Source organism: Panulirus ornatus, chromosome 41 (genome assembly GCF_036320965.1).
Source record: "Panulirus ornatus isolate Po-2019 chromosome 41, ASM3632096v1, whole genome shotgun sequence".
Taxonomy (NCBI): domain Eukaryota; kingdom Metazoa; phylum Arthropoda; class Malacostraca; order Decapoda; family Palinuridae; genus Panulirus; species Panulirus ornatus.
In genome coordinates, this window is record NC_092264.1 from 3028725 (window position 1) to 3045073 (window position 16349).

The following is a 16349-nucleotide window of genomic DNA, read 5'->3' on the forward strand; positions in this document are numbered from 1 at the left end:
TGCCAAATTTAGATTTAGTGCTCTTTCTCCCTTTCCTTCCTATAATATTTTAGAATTATAATGCATGTGTTATCCAATGAACAACTACTTTGTTGAACTAATAATAATATAAACATTTTCTAAATCACCTAAAAGCCTTGAACACCTTATGTTAGTTACATAAGCTTAACAGTTTTTCTTAGAGCACACCTTTCTCAAAAGAAAATATTGTCAAGTTTTAACTGTGACAGTAGTATGGTAAGTATCAGAGAGCATATAAGGAGGTAAATATACTGATAAATGCCATGAAAGAGGATGACTACAGAATAAAAAAAAGGAAGATGCTTTTACAATGGGTACACATAAATGTGGGGTCTTCCAGAAAAACCAAATGACAGATCAAGAAAGTAGTCTGCCCAGTATTCAAAGAGCAATGAACAACAAAGGGAAGGAATTGCAGGATGCAAAAGATGATTTTGGGGCTGAGGAGGAAACCTTTAAAGTAGAGGTAACTGAAGAGAAGCAGAAGTCTAGGACTTGTTAATCAGAAAAGCAGAATGAAATACTGTGTAAAGCTGTTGAGGAAGCAGTACATGCAAAGAGAGGACAGTCAGAGAAACACAGGAACAATGGCTGGAAGACTTATGAAGCCAAAAATCATTTGAGAAACCTGTGCTGTGATGAAAAGCTTATTTCAGATTAAAGATAGAGAGCAGGACATAGTGTGATAGGAGTTAACAAGGAGTATATTGAACAGGTAATAAGCACTCTTTCCAATGAATGATAATAATTTCCCTGTTACAAAAATATAAGCTAGTTTGATCTCACCCACATTTGCAGTGATGAAGTTTTGAGGGTTGCTTATGCTCACATATATCACAGACAATCTATCCATTTATCTATCTATATCTCTGATGCCGTTCCCTATGGGGAACTCCTTCAAGGGGGTAGCCACTGTAAAAAGTCTCCATAACTGGTGAAATATAGTGCTGCTTCTTAGCCTTGCTACTGGCAAAGGGCAACTATAGCACAGTAGATAAACAGTGATATAGCCACAGAATGTGCATGAACCAATTGTTTCACTCAGGACACAGATTCTTAATATTGTTTTCATACTTGATTGCCGTTTCCCATGTTAGCAAGGTAGCACCCAGAACAGACGAAGAAAGGCAGCATCTGCTCACATCTAGCTGTCATGTGTAATGACTTTATTTGTATCATTTATTATGATTTCACTTACCTTGATTGGTCTTTCCATGTTTGGTCTTGTCCATCTCATGTATAGTAGGCCAGCTATACTAAATAGAATGAACATGCTTTCTACAAAACTGGCATATTCAATGAGGCTGTAGATATCAGTTGTACACAGGTATATCAGCGACAGAAACCCCTGAAATTGTTAAACAATTTGATTCTAAATGTTTACAATGTAAATTAGAGTAGTTAAGGTAACTTTACAACAATCATAGAGATGTGTTTTGTTTTGATGGTATATTTCTTCATATAAGTGAAGATTTGTTTTATTGTATGGCATACTGTGAGAGTTTAGAACTTTAAACAGTGTGCTCTCTAGTTAATTGTTGCATTAGTTAATATCTCACTACAAGGAAAAAAGTGATGGGAAAAGAAAGTAACAACACATTGAATGATTTAAATAGGTTTTATATGTCACTTTCTTGTGTAATAACTCACTAATTATGAAATATCCAAGAGTCTTTCAGCCTTTGAATATAGTTTCTAGGTTACCTACAAGGGAAACCTGCAAAGTCCCTCTTCATCATTACAGTAAGTATTCACAGTACCACCTCAAGACAAATTCATCCGTAGGCTGCACTCACTCGCATCCATTCTCTAGCTGTCATGTGCAATTGACTGAAACCACAGCCCCCTATTCACAACCAGGCCCTACTTACATTTCTATGGTTTCCATCCCTGCCACTTCACATGCCTTGGTTCAGTCTGTTGACATGTCAACCCCTGTATACCACATCTTCCCAATTCTCTTATTCCATGCATGCCTTTCACCTTCCTGCTTGTTCTGGCCCTGATCACTCAAATTGTCTTTAACTTCATCCTTCCATTTCCAGTTTGATTTACCCTTTCCCCTTGTCCCTTCCACATCACATGCCCTGGTTCAGTCAAATTACAGCAAAATGCACCAATTATAATTCTCTTTATTCCATGCATGCCTTTCACCTTCCTGCATGTTCTTGCCCAGATCACTCATATTGTCTTTAACTTCATCCTTCCATCTCCAATTTGGTCTACACTTTCTCCTTGTCCCTTCCAGAACACATGCCCTGGTTCAGTCAAATTACAGCAAAATGCACCCCTTATACATTATCATTGCAGTTCAATCTAATCATGCACACCTCTCAACCTCCTGGAAGTGCAAGTCCAGACATGCCAAAGTCTTCTTCACTCCTTTTTTTTCATAAGATGAATACTGTACTACATATAACTAACTTTAGAATGTTTGTGAGTTTTGTGTATAGAGAAAACTAAAACCAAGAGTGGTAAGAGTCAGGAAGTTATTTTTCTCAACTATTTTTTTTTATTTATTATTTTTTTTATTTAGTCGCTGTCTCCCATGTCAGTGAGGTAGCACAAAGAAACAGATGAAAGAATGGCCCAACCCACCCACATACACTTGTATATACATAAACACCCACACATGCACATATACATACCTGTACATTTCAATGTGTACTTACATATACATATATACATATGTACATTTTCATACTTGCTGCCTTCATCCATTCCCGTTGCCACCCCGCAACACATGAAATGGCACCCCCCCTCCCCTCGTACGCGTGCGAGTTAGTGCAATGAAAAGACAACAAAGGCCACATTTGTTCACACTCAAGTCTCTAGCTGTCATGTTTAATGCACCGAACCACAGCTCCCTTTCCATATCCACGCCCAGCAAAACTTTTTTCTTTTATTTTATTATTATTGTACTTGATTGCCATTTCCTATGTCGGCAAGTTAGCTCCAGGAAACAGACGGAGAACAGCCCATCTACTGATATACACATATATATACATAACAGCCATACACGCACATATACATATCAACATATACACATGTACATACACATACACAGACATGTACATATACTTATGAACATATTCACGCTTGCCCTCATCCATTCCTGGCACTGACCTGCCCCACAGGAAACGGCATCACTATCCCCTGCTTCAGCGAGGTAGCACCAGGAAAACAGACAAAAAAGGCCACTTTCGTTCCCACTTAGTCTTTAGCTTTAATGTGTAATGCACTGTAACCACGCCTCCTTATCCACAACCAGGCCCCACAGACCTTTCCATGGTTTACCCCAAATGTTTCTTATGCCCTGGTTCAGTCCATTGACAGCACGTTGACCCTGGTGTACCATATTGTTCCAATTCACTCTATTCCTTGCACGCCTCTCACCCTCCTGTATGTTCAGGCCCTGATCACTCAGAATCTTTTTCACTCCATCGTTCCACCTCCAATTTGGTCTCCTGCTTCTCTATGTTCCCTTCACCTCTGACACATATATCCTCTGTCAACCTTTCCTCACTCATTCTCCCCATATGTCCAAACCATTTCAACACACCCTCTTCTGCTCTCTCAACCACACTCTTTTTATTTCCACACATCTCTCTTACCCTTTCATAACTTACTCGATCAAACCACCTCTCCAGTATTTTCTACAAATTTTTATTCAGGAGAATAAAGACGCATCTTGACAGTTCCATAATCTTATACATATACAAAACTGGTGGATCAATGAATTGGATGCTGAGAAGATTCACTACCCAATTGGCCCATCACTGGTGCTCTCTTGTCTTGAACTGATGAATCTTACAGCACCACTTCTGCTGCTGCTTTACCCCAGGTGAAGCTACCCATAGGTGAGGCTTTGGTTACACAGACATGATGTCATACACCACAGGAGCACTAGTGCTTTGGTAGTACATGTGGATGAGGAGGGACACTTCCCAAGAAAAAGTATGCAGATTCCATCCCAGAGAATAAACAAGACAAGAAAAGAAATTGAAGCAGCCCACATTGTTATTTAAAGAAACAAACACCAACAAAACAGGTGGTTTCACCTGGGCTAAAGCAGCAACAGAAATGGTTCTCTGTGATTGCTTAGCTTATGGCAAGCAAGTGCCAAGAATGGAACAATCAGTTAGCAACTCTTTTCAGTGTCCAGTTCCTTAATCCACCAGTTTTGCATAAAATCTTGTTAACCTTTCTGAATGTATCATTATTCTCCTGAAGAAGACTCTGAAAAACTAGACGAGAAAACTAAATTCTTGACTCTTCTCTCAGAGACTTTGACAGTACCCAACACATGGAGTTGTGCTGTATGATTAGAGATAAACATTATGAATTGGTATGTCTTTCACATTACAGTGTGACTATTATCATTCATCACCAAGGTTGTCATTTCAGTTGCATGGAAACCATATCAAAACATATGTTTTAGCACCTGATATTGGTGTACAAATCACTCACAAGAAAGACAAGTGAAGATGTGGGAGTATTGCATTTGTAGTTGATAAGTGCTAAGCAGTCTGGGAAGTGTCCTTGGCGAGCTCCCACAAAGCACAACCTGTGTGCAAGAACATTTATATATTATCAGTAACCCCAGAGAAGAGATAGCAGGCAGTAAATTGATGTGTGGTAGGCATGTTTTTTTTTTTAATATACCATGGGAATGGAAAAGATAGTTGAAAGATTTTCTTCCTGGACTTTATTCTGAATGATATAGTACATTTATTTAACTGCATTCTTTCCAAGGGCATACCTAGATTAGAGCACCTGGACAAGTATCTCATGAGAAATAATGAAATAGTTTTAAAAAATCCTTTTAAGTGACTTGGCATGAGGTTCTCTGGGAGACATCCCCTTTCTCCATATCCCTGCCACTTTAATTCCCCCTAGTCATCAAACTAACACAATCTTTGCATTTAAAAACTAAACCTAGATCATCCATCCTTGAGTCAAAAGGGAGGAATTAACGGTTGAGTGAGATTTTATTCTCATTTTTTTATACTTGATATCTGTTTCCCACGTTAGTGCCAGGGAACAGACAAAGAAAGGCCATATCTGCTCTCATACATTCTATAGTGCTCATGTGTAATGCCCTGAAACTTTTTTACTCTCATATCTAAAAATGAGAGCTTGAACATAAAAGGAAGTTGCCTTTGTCTAGTATAGTTTCATCACCCAGCATATATATATTGATGCCGAAGGAATTTACAAACAGAAGCTGTGGCTGGACTTATGAGTGACTCGTTTAAGTTCATACAGGGTCTTAAAAAGACTTATCCATTCCTTTTTTCAACAATGTATCTATCTATATCTGTGATGCCAGTTCCATTTGGAACTCCCTCATAGGGGTAGCCATGGCAGTAGTCTCCATAACTAGTGAACTCCAGTTCTGCTTCTTAGCCTTTAGTGCCTCAGCCTTAACAGGCCACAGGCAGAGGGCATCTCTAATGCAGTGTTTACTGAGGCTCCTACCTAATGTTCCTACTGATTACTTCTATCTAATGCTCCTACCAACTACTACTACCTACTGCACCTGCCTAGATGTTCTTACCTACTACTTCTATGTACTGCTCCTACCGTTTTGCCAAAAGGCAGGGCTAGCGCTTAGTGCTCACCACTGGAAAATCTAGGGTTATGAAGAATGAGCTGTGTTAGTTAAATCAGGTAAATGGAAACATTAACGAAGAATTTTACAGTACAACTTAAAATTGCCTGACTTCACACTGAGGTGAGCTTTGAATTAATTTCAGATAAAATGAATTTTAGGGAATTCTTTACCTGGAAGTGTTTTAAGTGTCCTGTCACAATCTTATGGTTAGCTTGCTAAAGCAGACTGGTGTAATGAGTTGGTCTACTAACGTGCCACATTAGATTATTTCTAAGAAACGTGTATTTACAAGGTTACTTAACAAATGAAAGAATCTTTAAATACAGCAAATGTAAGGCACTGAATCAATATTTCATAAAGAGATGACTGCCTTGTAAAACATGGCCATATTGTAAATAAATGATCTCAGTAATGGCTTGATGATAAATAAGGTGAGATTTGTTTGCTTGCCACCAGAGTAGACATGGTAGTGAAAGAATGGGAACAGGGATTATGTGCACTTAGAATTTCTTTATTGCAATCTAAAAGTTCCCAATTTTTAGCAGCTCATTCTACTTGTGGAACACAGGCCCCTTTAAGTGCACCTATCTTCAGTACATACAGTAGAAGAAAATGTGCATGTACGTGTAATAGAAGAAGCACACAGCAAAATGAAAAAAATATTCTTGATTGTAATTCTGCATGCTATAGTATAATTGTATATCCACAAGCACATTCTAAGTGATATCAACAAGTATTAGTACTGGAGAGAACAGACTTACCTCGATGATGTCATAATGTGCACAGACAAACCACCAAAGGCTGAGAGGGCTACTAAAATGGGCATCATCCAACTACCATAAGAGAGTACTGTATCTGCAAATGTCTGAAAAAATAACAGCAAGCAATGATACCGTATGGATCTCATGAAATAAGAATAAAGTATTCACAGAAAATATACATGACTGATCTACATGTAAGTTCTTTTCTGCAAGAAGAATAAACAACTTTGATGGAAAGTAAAGTATAGTCATATAAAGTGAGAATATACTGTTCCAATGAAAAATATTTGGAATACAATCTTTTGAATTAAGACATATTTTTAAATAGCACATCTGTAAAGATCACAATACTCAAGAAAACAAAAACTACATACCACAGCAATAGCATCTGAGGCTAACATAGCAGCTGGTGAAAGAACAGCTAAGTAACCTATGTTGGCCAGTACATACACCATTGTCACCAAAGGGAGGGAGATATAGATGGCTCGTGGCAAATTGCTGTGGAGAGATTAGATAGTGATGTCTGCTGTTGTTAGTATGCATATTATAAGTGAATTAATAGTGATTTTCTGCTGTTCATTCTTAATTGCCAAATTTACTGGCAGATGACCTGTGATGATTTGTAGTATAAATTCTAAAGCCAAACCAAACATACTTTATACTGTATAACATTGTGTGAGAGGTAGCATCCTCTCAGTTAAAAAGGTGCTAGTTTAATCTAGGGCCTATGATGTGACAGTAGGTTGAGATTATAAAATATTCTACCACTGTAATTGTGTTATGATACTTATGAGGCATACATTCTATATAAAAACACATATATTTTTTTTTTTATTTTCATACACATTTGCCTTTTCCTGCATTACTGAGGTAACATCAAGAGATGACTGAGCCTTCTTTTGGAAAAGTAAAACAGGAGGAGAGGATTTCCAGCCCTCCTGCTCCCACCCCTTTTATATGCATTCTGTGATATGCATGGAATACATGGGCAGGATTCTTTCTTCCCCTATCCCAAGGATGACATATATATATATTTATTTATTATATGTAATCAGTGTTTCCCACATTGGCGAGGTATTGCCAGGAAACAATGAAGAATGGCCTATCCACTCGTACACACACACATATATATACATAAACACCCACATACGCACATATACATACATATACATATCAACATATACATACACATACGCAGACACGTACATACACACACATGTACATATTCATACTTACTTGCCTTCATCCATTCTGTCGCTACCCCGCCTCACAGGAAACAGCTGCACTACCCCCTGCTTCAGTGAGGTAGCTCTAGGAAAACAGATAAGAAAGGGCAAGATCGTTTACACTCGGTCTCTAGCTGTCATGTGTAATGCACTGAAACCACAGCTTCCTATCCACATCCAGGCACCACAAGTGAAAAAGAGGGCAAATGAAAGTTGGGGTGAGAGAGTATCATTAAATTTTAGGGAGAATAAAAAGATGTTTTGGAAGGAGGTAAATAAAGTGCATAAGACAAGAGAACAAATGGGAACATTGGTGAAGGGAGCTATTGAGGTAATAACAAGTTGTGGTGAAGTGAGAAGGAGATGGAGTGAGTATTTTGAAGGTTTGTTGAATGTGTTTGATGATAGGGTAGCAGATGTAGGGTGTTTTAGTTGAGGTGGTGTGCAAAGTGAGATGGTCAGGGAGAATGGTTTGGTAAACAGAGAAGAGGTAGTGAAAGCTTTGTGGAAGATGAAAGCCGGTAAGGCGGTGGATTTGAATGGCATTGCAGTGGAATTTATGGAAAAAGGGGGTGACTGTGTAGTTTATTGATTGGTAAGGATATTCAATGTATGTATGGATTATGGTGAAGTGCCTGAGAATTGGCAGAATGCATGCATAGTGCCATTATACAATGGCAAAGGGGATAAAGGTGAATGTTCAAATTACAGAGGTATAAGTTTGTTGAGTACTCCTCGGAAATTATATAGGAGGGTATTGATTGAGAGGGTAAAGGCATGTACAGAGCATCAGACTGGGGAAGAGCTGTGTGGTTTCACAAGTGGCAGAGGATGTGTGGATCAGGTGTTTGCTTTGAAGAATGTATGTGAGAAACACCTAAAAAACAGATGGATTTGTATGTAGTATTTGTGGATCTGGAGAAGGCATATGATAGGGTTGATAAAGATGCTCTGTGGAAGGTATTAAGAATATATGGTGCGGGAGGCAAGTTGCTAGAAGCAGTGAAAAGTTTTCAACAAGAATGTAAGGCATGTATATGAGTAGGAAGAGAGGAAAGTGATTGGCTCCCAGTGAATGCGGTTTGCGGCAGGGGTGCGTGATGTTTCCATGGTTGTTTAATTTGTTTTTGGATGGGGTGGTTAGGGAGGTGAATGTGAGAGTTTTGGAGAGAGGGGCAAGTATGCAGTCTGTTGTGGATGAGAGGGCTTGGGAAATGAGTCAGTTGTTGTTTGCTGATGATACAGCACAGGTGGCTGAATTGGGTGAGAAACTGTAGAGGTTGGTGACTGAATATGGTAAAGTGTGTGAAAGATGAGAGCTGAGAGTAAATGTGAATAAGAGCAAGGTTATTAGGTTCAGTAGGGTTGAGGGACAAGTTAATTGGGAAGTATGTTTGAATGGAGAAAAACTGGAGGAAGTGAAGTGTTTTAGATATCTGGGAGTGAATTTAGCAGCAGATGGAACTATGGAAGCGGAAATGAGTCACAGGGTGAGGAGGGGACGAAGGTTCTGGGGGTGTTGAAGAAAGTGTGGAAGGCGAGAATGTCATCTTGGAGAGCAAAAATGGTTATGTTTGTAGAAATAGTGGTTCCAACAATGTTATATGGTTGCAAGGCATGGGCTGTAGATAGGGCTGTGCAGAGGAGGGTGTATGTGTTGGGAATGAGGTATTTGAGGACAATATGTGGTGTGAGGTGGTTTGATTGAGTAAGGAATGAAAGGGTAAGAGAGATGTGTGGTAATAAAAAGAGTGTGGTTGAGAGAGCAGAAGAGGGTGTTTTGAAATGGTTTGATCACATGAAGAGAATGAGTGAGGAAAGATTGACCAAGAGGATATATGTGTCAGAGGTGGAGGGAATGAGGAGAAGTGGGAGACCGAATTGGAGGTGGAAAGGTGGAGTGAAAAAGATTTTGAGTGATCGGGGCCTGAACATGCAGGAGGGTGAAAGGTGTGCAAGGAATAGAGTGAATTGGAACGATGTGGTATACCGGGGTCCACGTGCTGTCAATGGATTGAACCAGGGCATGTGAAGTGTCTGGGGTAAACCATGGAAAGTTCTGTGGGGCCTGGATGTGGAAAGGGAGCTGTGGTTTCGGTGCATTATTACCTGACAGCTAGAGACTGAGTGTGAACGAATGGGGCCTTTGTTGTCTTTTCCTAGCGCTACCTCGCACACATGAGGGGGGAGGGGGATGTTATTCCATGTGTGGCGAGGTGGCGATGGGAATAAATAAAGGCAGACAGTATGAATTATGTACATGCGTATATATGTATATGTCTGTGTGTGTATATATATGTGTACATGGAGATGTATAGGTATGTATATTTGTGTGTGTGGACGTGTATGTATATACATGTGTATGTGGGTGGGTTGGGTCATTCTTTCGTCTGTTTCCTTGCGCTACCTCGCTAACGCGGGAGACAGCGACAAAGCAAAATAAATAAATAAGTAAATGATATATATATATATATATATATATATATATATATATATATATATATATATATATATATATATATCTCAATATCATTATCACATAATATCCTCCAACAGCCAGGATTCGAACCCAGGGGGTAGTGATGATGCTTCTTGTTGGGCTGGGTAGTGCCGGGAATGGATGAATGCAAGCATATATATTTTTTTTTTTTTTTTTTTTTTTTTTTTATACTTTGTCGCTGTCTCCCGCGTTTGCGAGGTAGCGCAAGGAAACAGACGAAAGAAATGGCCCAACCCCCCCCCCCATACACATGTACATACACACGTCCACACACGCAAATATACATACCTACACAGCTTCCATGGTTTACCCCAGACGCTTCACATGCCTTGCTTCAATCCACTGACAGCACGTCAACCCCTGTATACCACATGACTCCAATTCACTCTATTCTTGCCCTCCTTTCACCCTCCTGCATGTTCAGGCCCCGATCACACAAAATCTTTTTCACTCCATCTTTCCACCTCCAATTTGGTCTCCCTCTTCTCCTCGTTCCCTCCACCTCCGACACATATATCCTCTTGGTCAATCTCTCCTCACTCATTCTCTCCATGTGCCCAAACCATTTCAAAACACCCTCTTCTGCTCTCTCAACCACGCTCTTTTTATTTCCACACATCTCTCTTACCTTTACGTTACTTACTCGATCAAACCACCTCACACCACACATTGTCCTCAAACATCTCATTTCCAGCACATCCATCCTCCTGCGCACATCTCTATCCATAGCCCACGCCTCGCAACCATACAGCATTGTTGGAACCACTATTCCCTCAAACATACCCATTTTTGCTTTCCGAGATACTGTTCTCGACTTCCACACATTTTTCAAGGCTCCCAAAATTTTCGCCCCCTCCCCCACCCTATGATCCACTTCCGCTTCCATGGTTCCATCCGCTGACAGATCCACTCCCAGATATCTAAAACACTTCACTTCCTCCAGTTTTTCTCCATTCAAACTCACCTCCCAATTGACTTGACCCTCACCCCTACTGTACCTAATAACCTTGCTCTTATTCACATTTACTCTCAACTTTCTTCTTCCACACACTTTACCAAACTCAGTCACCAGCTTCTGCAGTTTCTCACATGAATCAGCCACCAGCGCTGTATCATCAGCGAACAACAATTGACTCACTTCCCAAGCTCTCTCATCCCCAACAGACTTCATACTTGCCCCTCTTTCCAGGACTCTTGCATTTACCTCCTTTACAACCCCATCCATAAACAAATTAAACAACCATGGAGACATCACACACCCCTGCCGCAAACCTACATTCACTGAGAACCAATCACTTTCCTCTCTTCCTACACGTACACATGCCTTACATCCTCGATAAAAACTTTTCACTGCTTCTAACAACTTGCCTCCCACACCATATATTCTTAATACCTTCCACAGAGCATCTCTATCAACTCTATCATATGCCTTCTCCAGATCCATAAATGCTACATACAAATCCATTTGCTTTTCTAAGTATTTCTCACATACATTCTTCAAAGCAAACACCTGATCCACACATCCTCTACCACTTCTGAAACCGCACTGCTCTTCCCCAATCTGATGCTCTGTACATGCCTTCACCCTCTCAATCAATACCCTCCCATATAATTTACCAGGAATACTCAACAAACTTATACCTCTGTAATTTGAGCACTCACTCTTATCCCCTTTGCCTTTGTACAATGGCACTATGCACGCATTCCGCCAATCCTCAGGCACCTCACCATGAGTCATACATACATTAAATAACCTTACCAACCAGTCAACAATACAGTCACCCCCTTTCTTAATAAATTCCACTGCAATACCATCCAAACCTGCTGCCTTGCCGGCTTTCATCTTCCGCAAAGCTTTTACTACCTCTTCTCTGTTTACCAAATCATTTTCCCTAACCCTCTCACTTTGCACACCACCTCGACCAAAACACCCTATATCTGCCACTCTGTCATCAGACACATTCAACAAACCTTCAAAATATATATATATATATATATATATATATATATATATATATATATATATATATATATATATATATATATATATTTGTGTGTAGCATTTATAGATCTGGAGAAGGCATATGATAGAGTTGATAGAGATGCTCTGTGGAAGGTATTAAGAATATATGGTGTGGGAGGAAAGTTGTTAGAAGCAGTGAAAAGTTTTTATCGAGGATGTAAGGCATGTGTACGTGTAGGAAGGGAGGAAAGTGATTGGTTCTCAGTGAATGTAGGTTTGCGGCAGGGGTGTGTGATGTCTCCATGGTTGTTTGATTTGTTTATGGATGGGGTTGTTAGGGAGGTAAATGCAAGAGTTTTGGAAAGAGGGGCAAGTATGAAGTCTGTTGGGGATGAGAGAGCTTGGGAAGTGAGTCAGTTGTTGTTTGCTGATGACACAGCGCTGGTGGCTGATTCATGTGAGAAACTGCAGAAGCTGGTGACTGAGTTTGGTAAAGTGTGTGGAAGAAGAAAGTTAAGAGTAAATGTGAATAAGAGCAAGGTTATTAGGTACAGTAGGGTTGAGGGTCAAGTCAATTGGGAGGTGAGTTTGAATGGAGAAAAACTGGAGGAAGTGAAGTGTTTTAGATATCTGGGAGTGGATCTGGCAGCGGATGGAACCATGGAAGCGGAAGTGGATCATAGGGTGGGGGAGGGGGCGAAAATTCTGGGGGCCTTGAAGAATGTGTGGAAGTCGAGAACATTATCTCGGAAAGCAAAAATGGGTATGTTTGAAGGAATAGTGGTTCCAACAATGTTGTATGGTTGCGAGGCGTGGGCTATGGATAGAGTTGTGCGCAGGAGGATGGATGTGCTGGAAATGAGATGTTTGAGGACAATGTGTGGTGTGAGGTGGTTTGATCGAGTGAGTAACGTAAGGGTAAGAGAGATGTGTGGAAATAAAAAGAGCGTGGTTGAGAGAGCAGAAGAGGGTGTTTTGAAGTGGTTTGGGCACATGGAGAGGATGAGTGAGGAAAGATTGACCAAGAGGATATATGTGTCGGAGGTGGAGGGAACAAGGAGAAGAGGGAGACCAAATTGGAGGTGGAAAGATGGAGTGAAAAAGATTTTGTGTGATCGGGGCCTGAACATGCAGGAGGGTGAAAGGAGGGCAAGGAATAGAGTGAATTGGAGCGATGTGGTATACCGGGGCTGACGTGCTGTCAGTGGATTGAATCAAGGCATGTGAAGCGTCTGGGGTAAACCATGGAAAGCTGTGTAGGTATGTATATTTGCATGTGTGGACGTATGCATATACATGTGTATGGGGGGGGGTTGAGCCATTTCTTTCGTCTGTTTCCTTGCGCTACCTCGCAAACGCGGGAGACAGCGACAAAGTATAAAAAAAAAAAATATATATATATATGTAGGTTTGCGGCAGGGTTGTGTGATGTCTCCATGGTTGTTTAATTTGTTTATGGATGGGGTTGTTAGGGAGGTGAATGCAAGAGTTTTGGAAAGAGGGGCAAGTATGAAGTCTGTTGGGGATGAGAGAGCTTGGGAAGTGAGTCAGTTGTTGTTCGCTGATGATACAGCGCTGGTGGCTGATTCATGTGAGAAACTGCAGAAGCTGGTGACTGAGTTTGGTAAAGTGTGTGAAAGAAGAAAGTTAAGAGTAAATGTGAATAAGAGCAAGGTTATTAGGTACAGTAGGGTTGAGGGTCAAGTCAATTGGGAGGTGAGTTTGAATGGAGAAAAACTGGAGGAAGTGAAGTGTTTTAGATATCTGGGAGTGGATCTGGCAGCGGATGGAACCATGGAAGTGGAAATGGATCATAGGGTGGGGGAGGGGGTGAAAATTCTGGGAGCCTTGAAGAATGTGTGGAAGTCGAGAACATTATCTCGGAAAGCAAAAATGGGTATGTTTGAAGGAATAGTGGTTCCAACAATGTTGTATGGTTGCGAGGCGTGGACTATGGATAGAGTTGTGCGCAGGAGGATGGATGTGCTGGAAATGAGATGTTTGAGGACAATGTGTGGTGTGAGGTGGTTTGATCGAGTAAGTAACGTAAGGGTAAGAGAGATGTGTGGAAATAAAAAGAGCGTGGTTGAGAGAGCAGAAGAGGGTGTTTTGAAATGGTTTGGTCACATGGAGAGAATGAGTGAGGAAAGATTGACCAAGAGGATATATGTGTCGGAGGTGGAGGGAACGAGGAGAAGAGGAAGACCAAATTGGAGGTGTAAAGATGGAGTGAAAAAGATTTTGTGTGATCGGGGCCTGAACATGCAGGAGGTTGAAAGGAGGGCAAGGAATAGAGTGAATTGGAGCGATGTGGTATACCGGGGTTGACGTGCTGTCAGTGGATTGAATCAAGGCATGTGAAGCGTCTGGGGTAAACCATGGAAAGCTGTGTAGGTATGTATATTTGCGTGTGTGGACGTATGTATATACATGTGTATGGGAGTGGGTTGGGCCATTTCTTTCGTCTGTTTCCTTTCGCTACCTCGCAAACGCGGGAGACCGACAAAGCAGAAAAAAGAAAAAAAAAAAAATGTGTATATATGTGTATAAGTATGTATATGTTTTATGTTGATATGTATGTATATGTGTGTATATGGGCGTTTATGTATATTGTGTATATGAGTGGATGGGCCAATCTTTTTCTGTTTACTGGCATTACCTCGCTGATGTGAGAAACAGCGATTATGTATAAAAGTAATAATAATAATTTTCTTTCTTGCTTTTCATGATTGACTGTTATTTCCCATGTTAGCAAAGTAGTGCAAGGAACAGATGAAGAAAGGTTGCATCTGCTCACAACCATTCTGTAGCTTTCATATGTAATGCAATGAAGCCACAGTATAATAAGTATAAAAAATCTTGCTGCGAATGAACCACATCATGTCACCCCTGAAATTGACAAGAGCTCAGAAACAACATGAGTTTCTGATGTCTTTGCACTATATTTTATTCAGAATAAATTATTTGCATAGCCTCCTTTTTCCATATTAGTTTTCTGCAGACTTCTTTATCTGTATCACTAGGTACATTCCTGAGCCCTTTAGATCCTTTGATCAACAGAAGTAGTAAAAGGATCTTTTTCTTCATCCTCAGTGACCACATGCTTAAAAGCAATTTTGATAAAAGAGTGCATGGTTGGAAAAGAAAAGAAGTATATGTCTCTACTTTCTCTGTGTACTCTGCAGCCATTTGACTTGAAGGTCCACTGACCTTACATTGCTTTAAATATATTTTCTTGGCAATGAGCTTGTGAGTAAGTCACATTAGTATATCAATATAACATGGTTGCTTCCTTAGACTGCATCACCACTTAGTTTGATATTTTTTGAGTTTCATAATGCCCAAAATGGTCCAGGGGGGTTAGCTTTTTCAGCCTAAAGAAGGCTGTAGGTTTTCCAGGTATAAGTAGGCTAAGTTTGAGAGATTTTAGCTCAGAGTATCTGCTGACTATGTCTTGCATTTTACTTTATTCAGTGTATTTCCACTTCAGAACTTCAGAAGAAAAGCTCTTTTCAATCAATACTGAAAGAACTAGCAATGTCTTTTTTTTTGTCTCGGGTAGATAATGATATGGCACATTTAGTTACTTCTAAATAACTCAATAATTCCTTCAAGATACATTTTTCTAAATATTTTGTAAGCCCCATTATGTATCTTTAGATTCTGATGAGAAGTTGACAAAAAGAATGCTTGAACCAGAAAAGCACCAAAAATAATTCTAATATCATCACCATAGGTTGCTGGAGACTTACACAAATGGGTTCTGCAGTTCTTCTGTCATAAAATTCAGGTAGTTCCATCCAGCATAAGAAAAAATGCCTGAGTAGAAAGACACAGCAATCTGTCCAGGTTCTCTTGTTGTGCCCTCAAATGCATTATGGAAGTTCTGAGTGTTTCCTAAGAAAGAAAAGAGAAATCCCTGTAACTATATAACAAATAAAAGAATGATATGTGAAGAAACAGTAATGGCTGGGAATGGGAAAAATGTTAAAAGTCTTATGATGTAAAGACAGCTTAAAAGATTGGGACCCAAGAAGTATAAAATCTCCAAACCTTTAATGCACAAACATTAATTACAAAAATAATCACAAGTATAAGCATTGACCACAAGTGCTGAGGATTGATCTCAGCACTAGCTGTGAAATTATTACCAATGGTCTTCAATGCAGGTACATTATTGGGAAATGAAGAGAGCAGTGGAATCCCTACATTGTTTTTTTGGGATTTATAAATAGGCCCGATAAATGACAATAGCACTGGT

The 16349-nt window shown here is 40.0% G+C and overlaps 1 protein-coding gene across 4 annotated transcripts in view; it reads right to left on the reverse strand.

Moving 5' to 3' along the window:
• Positions 1-16349, reverse strand: part of gb (solute carrier family 7 member genderblind) — a 73184-nt gene that overhangs the window by 4357 nt on the left and 52478 nt on the right. For all 4 annotated transcript variants that reach the window (XM_071685885.1, XM_071685884.1, XM_071685887.1 and 1 more), the window contains 5 exons: positions 15841-15985; positions 6774-6897; positions 6400-6503; positions 4492-4588; positions 1220-1369 (listed from right to left, as the gene is read on the reverse strand). In XM_071685885.1, coding sequence (XP_071541986.1) covers positions 1220-1369; positions 4492-4588; positions 6400-6503; positions 6774-6897; positions 15841-15985 — 620 coding nt within the window. The remainder of the gene's footprint in view (positions 1-1219; positions 1370-4491; positions 4589-6399; positions 6504-6773; positions 6898-15840; positions 15986-16349) is intronic.